Raw genomic sequence first — 7840 nt, 5'->3', positions numbered from 1 at the left:
TGGTGAAATTTTATGGCTTTTGGATCCAAAAGTCATTTTTAGAAATATTATGAACTTTCATCGTATCATTATGCACCCAGATAGATAATAGCAACTTGAGAGCCAGCATGGATAATAAGAAAAATGTGAGAAAAAAAATTACTTACATCTTTGTTTAAACACATCCCAGCTGTGTGACCCTAGGCCAGTCACCTAATCTCTCTGAACCTTCATTTCATAATACTATAATGCAATGTATCTCTCAGGGTTGATGAAGGGATTAAATGAGAAGATTGAAATGAGTGCCCATACATCCTGTTTTGCCTGGGGGAATCCAGGTTTATGACTATGGTCACAGTGTAATTACTTATAAAGCTCACTTTCACTCTCAAAAAGGTTCCAGTACTTAGAATACTATTACCAATCAATCAGCAAATACTTCTGATAGTGGATGTCTTAGTCTATTTTGTGATGCTATAACAGAATATCTGAGACTAGATCATTTATAACAGGCAGAAATTTATTTAGCATATGGTTTGACTTCTCACGTTCTCTCTGGAAATTCCAAGATCAAGGGCTGATATCTTGTGAGGGCTTTCTTACTGCATAGATACATGTTACAAAGGCAAAAAGAAGATGAGAGTAAGAGATTGAACTCTCAGCCTTAAGTCCTTTTATAATTGGGATTAATCCATTCATGAGGGTGGAGCCTTCTATCACCTAAACATCTCCTATTAGATCCTACCCCTCAATACTGTTCTATTTGGGATTCAGTTTCAACATATGCTTTTGTGGGGACAAATTCAAACCGTAACAGTGAGCCTCTAGCATAATTCCCAAGGACTAATGCTTCACTTCCTTGTGCCACTTTTTTTTTTTTTTTAATTTTTTGCCATAGGGCACATGCACTTGCCGGAGCAAGACAGAGAGAGAAAGTGAGAGAACGTGAGAAGTCAAGCCCCAGGGTGGATGGCCATGCTGCAATCCCTTCTCTTCCATTCTCCTCCTGGGATTTTGGGTATGCAAGCACATGCACCTAGTGTGATTTTAAATCTACCAAGTTTGGAACTTGAACTGCAGTTGGCTATGTGGGTAGGAGTCCAGCACCTTAACCACCACACCACCTGCTGGCCCCACCTTGCCCCCCCCCTTTTTTTTGATAATTTTTTTCTTATTGGGTGCTTGCGCTCACCAGAAAGACAGAGACAGAGATATAGAAAGCGAGAAATCACCCCCCAGGGGGGATGGCCATGCCGCAATCCCTTCTCCTCCGTTCTCCTCTCGGGATCTTGGGCACGCACGCACACGCGCCTGGCGTGAGTTTAAGCCACCGGGTCTGGGACTCGTATTGCGGTCGACTACGTGGGAGTCCAGTGACATAGCCATTACACTAACTGCTGGTCCCCCTGCCCCATTTTTCTTTTACAAAAGTATTGCTCAATAAAATAATTCCAGTGTGTTATGGATTTTGTTGTTTTTCTTTTTTCCCTTTCAGAACTATGTAGAATGTGGCCAGATTTTCATAAATGACCTTTATTTCTGAGAATCAGAACAAATCACCTAATTTTCCACTCTCTTTCTCACCTCTGTTATCCCTTATGTGGAAACAGGTCTAAGGGAGAGGATTTCAGGATAGGCTTAGGAAAAGGGGGTGCACATGCATGTCTATGTCTATGTGCTTAGGATCACATCTTGGCCTGTCATTCTGAGAGCGTGCATGCGTGTGTGTGCAAGAGGTGTGTCACAGCTTATGGAGCTAGTTCTTACCTTTCAGTTGTCTCTGTGATACTCTGGGGCTGGAGCTAAGATGGGATATGGTCAGGATTTCACTCTGGTAAGAAAAGATTTCAGTTTTCATTTTCTGATTTTTGTTTTTTGGCAGATTTACTTAAGTGATGTCCCTCTGGGGAAAGCTTTGGCTTCTATATATCTGCCTAAATCACTGAGGGAAAGGATTCCTCTTGACAACTTGCAGACCATCTTGTTTAATTTCTTTGGCCAAACTTCACTATTTAAAGTAAGTTTTTGCCTCTGGTAACTGTGATGAACTGAAATACGGTGACTCATTGTAATTATGAATTCTTGCTATTTTCATGATGTTCTATTTATTTTAGAATTTACTCTCTGATTGATTCCTCAAGTCTCCCAGCACAACCCCTGGCCCTCACCATGAATCAACATCTACTTTAATGATGTTCTACAGTTTTTAATTTTCACAGATTCTCAGCTTTGGAAGGGACCTTAAGGATTATCTGGTGACCAAACAGAAGTCTCGAGAAGTTTCAAAGCCAGAAAAGAACAGCAAGTTCTCTCGATGAAAGGCTATTTTGGCTTGACAGTGCTTTCCTCTTGAATCTCCTCTGGCTCCACATAAGCCCACTCTTTTGGGCCAATTTATTTGAAGCAGGGTGATGTCCAGTAGAACACCTTCCTACAGGCATTGTTGCTTCTTCCTACCACTTTCATAGAAACTTCTATGCGGTTCTGGCCTTCACCCACTAGAAAACAGAGACAGTATAGTATGATGCTGAAGAGCATGGACTCAGAGGCCAGGCTGGCTGAATTTAAAGTTACTATGCCACGTTCTACTTTGTGATCTCAGACCAGTTACTCAGCCTCTTTGCACCTTAGTTTCCTCCTATGTAAATAGTACCTTATGGTACTATTGAAGGATTACAGGAGTTGATACATATCCAGTGTTTACAATGGTGCCTGGCATGTAATATGCACCACACGTTTGCATTGCTATTCATGCTCCCCTGGAGTTCTCTGACCACTTCTCTTGATCTAAATTCTGTTTCTTCCTGTGGACGTAGCTCTAATTCCACCCAAGATGCCTGTTAAGAATCAGTAAGCCCCTGTTCTCCTCCTTGCCCTCCGGACAAAAGTGTTTAGTGAACAATAATATTTCATGGAAATTTAAAACATGGTCCATTGTACTCTGACTCTTTTGATAGGTTTGTAGTTTCTCTATATTATCTGAGATGCCATTTGTTTGGTCTTAAGTTCTCTTCTTTTTTGAGAGAGCTATACTTGTGTCATAGAGTAAGATAAATTTGTTTTGCACGTATTTGTTGTTAATAAATATTTTTTATTCACTGATAACTTCTACTGAAAGGGATTAAGTGTCTGCCAGGATTAGCCTACAGACATCATGGTGCCGGATGAAGAAGGATTAGAACTATCCTTATATCAAATTCAGAGCTAGAATGGTCCTCCTAACTCATAATGTTCCATCTCCTCGTTTTACTAATGAAGACATTGAGACCCAGAGAGGGGCAGGGGGTGGGTGAAAATGACACAGTTTATTCATTTGTTCACTTAATCATTTATCCATTTGGCAAATATTTATTTAATTTCTACTATGTGCCTTATGTGATGCTGGATGTTAGAGATACATTGCTGAACAAGAGAGACGTGGTGCCTACTTTCATGAAACTTAGAACCTGATGGGGCACAACGAAGACCTACTGGTTTTAAATTGAAGTGGGTGACTCAAGGCTGGGATATACGCCAGTGGTTGTTAGGGAGTAAGTACTTATAAGAGATACTACCCTTAACTACCTTCTCTTGAGTCCCTGAGTCTCACGGTCTTGCTTTCACACCATTTGCTCTAGCATGTTTGATCAAAATTCTAACAGTAATTACAACATATTACCTTAGAAATTGTTGATAAGCCTCTAATCTTAAGCAACATGTACCTCCTCCTATACTCGTCCACTAAACTGCAGTTTCCAGGGAGAGAAACAAGGCACCAGGCAAGTATGGTATGGCATAGGGACTTTTGGAATATGAAAGAAGGACCCTACCCTCATCTGGGAGATCAGGAAAGGACTTGTTTATGAAAGGTTGCACTTGAAACCTGAGGTTGAGTAGGAGCTAGAAGCCAAAAGAGAGTGAGGAAAAGGATGGAGGGGAGGGTTGGGGCTGAGAGAACACTTGTGTAAATGTTCAATGGTGTGATAGATAAAACTTGAGCCTAGAGTGTAAAGAGGAGAGAAGTGAGTAATGATTTAGTTTCTTTCCTGGCACTGCTACCATTTTGCAGGTAAGGAAAGTAATGCCAGAGAACAGGCTAATGAAGTCCTGGATCATTGTGTGTTTCCTCCTTTGTCCTTTCTTCTTCAGAAACCTGCATTTCTCAGACTAAGTTTGGAGTGTTGCTGGATATCATCTAGTCCACCCTCTCTTCCTGTGTCACCAATGACCCAGAAACAGATGGCTCAAACTATTGCTTGATCTTTTTAGTATCAGTCAGTGCCCTTTTCACCATATCTTGCTGCTGATCAACCTCTACCTCAGGCTGCCCCAGTGGAATTCCAATGTGAAGGGAGTGCTGAGCCATCAAGCTGATTTGGGACGAACAGGAAGTGAGAAGGTTTTTAGTAGAGCCCCAGCCTACTTTCACAATTACCCACTTATTAGTAGCTACTGGACTCAGGTGGGGTAGGGAAGGCAGAATGCATGCTGCTTCTTCATAAATATGAAGGCCTGACATCTTCTGAAAGTTGCCCAGTATGTTCTCCAAGGGACAGCATTTGGGTTCTCTTACTCTAGACTTTGCTGGCAAGTCCTCAAGGGATTTTTTTTCTCTTTCCTTCCTGTTTTATACCATATCTACCTCTGGTCCCTTTGTGTGTGCCCCAGAAGAGGTGGTCTCCCAACTGTCTTGCCTCCTGGAGCCCTGATTTGCGGCAGTTGAACCCTGTCAATTAGCAAGGACTTAACAAGTTTACACTAATTTGTTGCCTTTATACTAACATATATCAAGCATCACTGCTCTGTCATTTACTAGTAGTGTGACCTTTATCCAGATGGACATTGAGTCTCTCCAAGCCTCTGTTTATCTGAAAAATGCCTACATGATTTCAGTGAGAAATGAAGATAGTATGTCTGTGGAATGTGCTTAGCAAAGTAACTGACTCACAGTGGGCACAAGATAAGATTCCTCTCATGAACTAGGCCATGCAAAGGACACCAGGACACAAAATAGTTGGCTCAAGCCCCAGAACCCAAGGTCCCCAAGAAGGAGATGACAATCCTTAGAGACTTTTTCCAAGCTGAATGTTGGTCAACCTACTTCCATCTCCAGTGAGATTAGAACAGAAAATGTTTTATAAGTAATCCAGGATAGATTTAGGTTCCTTGTAATAAAAGACTCCCTAAAAGTAGGTAGAGTGGTTGAAGGTTAGAACTGGGATGAGTTGTGAAATGTCAGGGTCTGGAGAGCTATCAAAGTAGGAAATATTAGGTTGTCAGAAAAGTCATGACACATTTTTGCATAGAAAAATACATCATGGCTTTTCCGACAACCCAATAATTTCATCTTGTTGCTAGTGAAGTGCTGAGTAACAGATGCAAAAGCAGTGCTTGTTGGATAGATATTTGGATGTAAGGATGGATTAATACATTGTTCTAGCTTGATATGAGGGGGTCCTCAAGTAGTTCATAGAATATGCATTTTGTGAAAAAAATTATGCATGGATTTCAAAAATATTTTTGCATCATAATAAATTTGTACTTTAATTCCATTTTTTCCAAAAGCTGTTTGAAGTCACTCTGTATAACTGACACATTACATAAAGACAGGAGATTAGCTGAATGACCTCTGAAAATTCATCCTTATCTTGCAATTTTTTTCTTTTTCTTTTCCCTCTTATTAATAAATAAATAAATCTCTTTGCCTTAGGGCACGTGTGCTTGCCAGAGAGAGACAGAGAGGGAAAGTGAGAAATCACCCTCCAGGGGGTATGGCCATACTGCAATCCCTTCTCCTCCATTCTCCTCTCAGGATTTTGGGCACACACACATGCCTAGAATGTTTCTCAAGGAAGCAGGCTTGGAACTCAAACTGTGGAGTTGTCCATTTGGGACCTAGTGCCTTAACCACCATGCCACCTGTTGACCCTAGCTTGCAGTTTCGTTTTCCACATTTCTGTAGCAAATACTTTGTGTAGTATTCAAAAATTTTAGATTTATTATAAACATGTAAGAAATTATAAATTTGGTGCTGGTAGATGGCATAGTGGTTAAGGTGCTAGGTCCCCACATGGCCAACTATGGTTCAAATCCAGGACCTCTAGGCTTGCTTTCTCACTTTCCCTCTCTTCCTCTCTGATCAAATTTTAAAATAATGATAATAATAAATAAAATGAAATAATTCTTTTTTTAAAAGATGCTATAAATTTAGGACCCGGACTTCTTTATGTTTCATCTACAGACCAAAAATGTCACCAAAGCATTAACCACATATGTTGTGAGTGCCAGCATTTCAGATATGTCCATTCAAAACTTGGCTGACCCAGTGGTTATCACTCTGCAGCATATTGAAGGAAAGCAGGTAAAACATCTATTTTCATCTCAAAATAAAATGGCCACAATCCCCCCTCCCCCTGATGATTTTCCTGTTAAAAAGAATTGACTAACAGTTGTGATTCTAAAACTTAATGAAGATCATCCCATTCCACTATGTATTGTAATTGGGACCTTTTAGAAATAATGACTTATCCTAGAGGGATAGTGAATGGTGAGAATTCTTGCACTGTGACAGATTTGGCAGGGCAGTGACTGGGAACAGGTGGATCTTTTGGTTGTACCATCACACTAAATGACATTTAATTTCATTTTTTTAAAGTGAGGTAAACAGCCTTATTTGAAGTAATTGAACATTTGTATTCTTTGAATTTCTATGAGGAGCATTAAAATGTATACTAAATATCACCAAAGGACTAAAAACCATAGTCAGATGGCATAACATAAGGTATATATTGCTAAATGATCAAATCTAGCCTAAGCATAAAAATGAATCACTATTCCATTCTTTGGTATTAATGTATGTCCAGCATGAAGTCCCAATAGCTTCCTTCATTCTCAGTCTAAAAGACCATATGGTACAGCATATTTTTCAATGATCTTGATTCTAGAAGGAAAGAAGAGAAGGAAAAGGGAGAGAGGGGATTTTAAAAGCAGATACCAGATGAAACATGTTAGATGGATAAGATCTTTCTATCTGGGTTGTGGCTATAGCTGTCCAATCATCCCCAGTAACTAATCACTCCTTGCCTCCAGTTTCCTGGAGCTTATAGAAGCTGGTGTGGCTTAGGAATGCTCAGTTGGCCTAATGCAGAGGCAGCTCAACATTGTGTCCATAAGGCTTGATCTAGGCTGTGTGCTCCAAATTCCAAAGCTCTGAAATAAATATCTACCACACATCAATCTTACAGTGACTATCCGTAGCCTCCTCCTGAGCCTTGCAACTGAAGGGCATGACAAATTCCAGTGATATCAAATATTTTTGGAGAGGTTTTTGCTAAAGGGCATGTGAGCTTGCCAGAAAGACAGAGAGAGACAGAGAGACAGAAAGCAAGAAATCACCCCCAAGGGGGATGGCCACGCCAATTGCTGGTCCCACGATACCAAATACTTTTAAAGATACGTACCAGATCACCAAGCAGCGATATTCTGTGTCCTCACTCATAAATCTTGAGTTAGATGAGGTTAATCTTAAACTGAACTCACAAATGGTCTGTGTGTGTTTATGTGTGTGTGTGTATGTGTATATGTGTGTCTACTGTTTGAAAAAATTTGAGAAGAAAACACGTGTGTACTTGTCACTGTGTGGTAATTATCAAAAGATGTTCACCTCCAATTTCTTCTTTTTCCAGAATTATGATCAAGTTCACTGCGCTTTTTGGGATTTTGAGAGCAACAGTAAGTATTTTTCTTAGCAAGCTTTGACTTCCTCAGTCCATTTTCCCATTTGACAGTAGGGCAGTAGGTTGGGGAAATTGTGCTGAAGCTGGTATCTTTTTTTTTTTTTTTTTTTTTTTTTTGGGGGTAGTTTTTGTTAAGGGGGGCCGTC

The 7840-nt window shown here is 40.2% G+C and overlaps 1 protein-coding gene across 1 annotated transcript in view; it reads left to right on the top strand.

Annotated features, from left to right (window-relative positions):
* ADGRG4 (adhesion G protein-coupled receptor G4) overlaps positions 1-7840 on the top strand; it is a 119534-nt gene that overhangs the window by 78868 nt on the left and 32826 nt on the right. The window contains 3 exon segments of the mRNA XM_006160723.1: positions 1862-1996; positions 6200-6319; positions 7644-7689. Of these exon segments, the coding sequence (XP_006160785.1) occupies positions 1862-1996; positions 6200-6319; positions 7644-7689 (301 nt within the window).

The sequence above is a fragment of the Tupaia chinensis genome, unplaced genomic scaffold (assembly GCF_000334495.1).
Source record: "Tupaia chinensis unplaced genomic scaffold, TupChi_1.0 Scaffold000706_1, whole genome shotgun sequence".
In the NCBI taxonomy this organism is placed as follows: domain Eukaryota; kingdom Metazoa; phylum Chordata; class Mammalia; order Scandentia; family Tupaiidae; genus Tupaia; species Tupaia belangeri.
The sequence above is the reverse complement of the archived record's forward strand: the minus strand, read 5'-3'. Positions and strand labels throughout refer to the sequence as shown.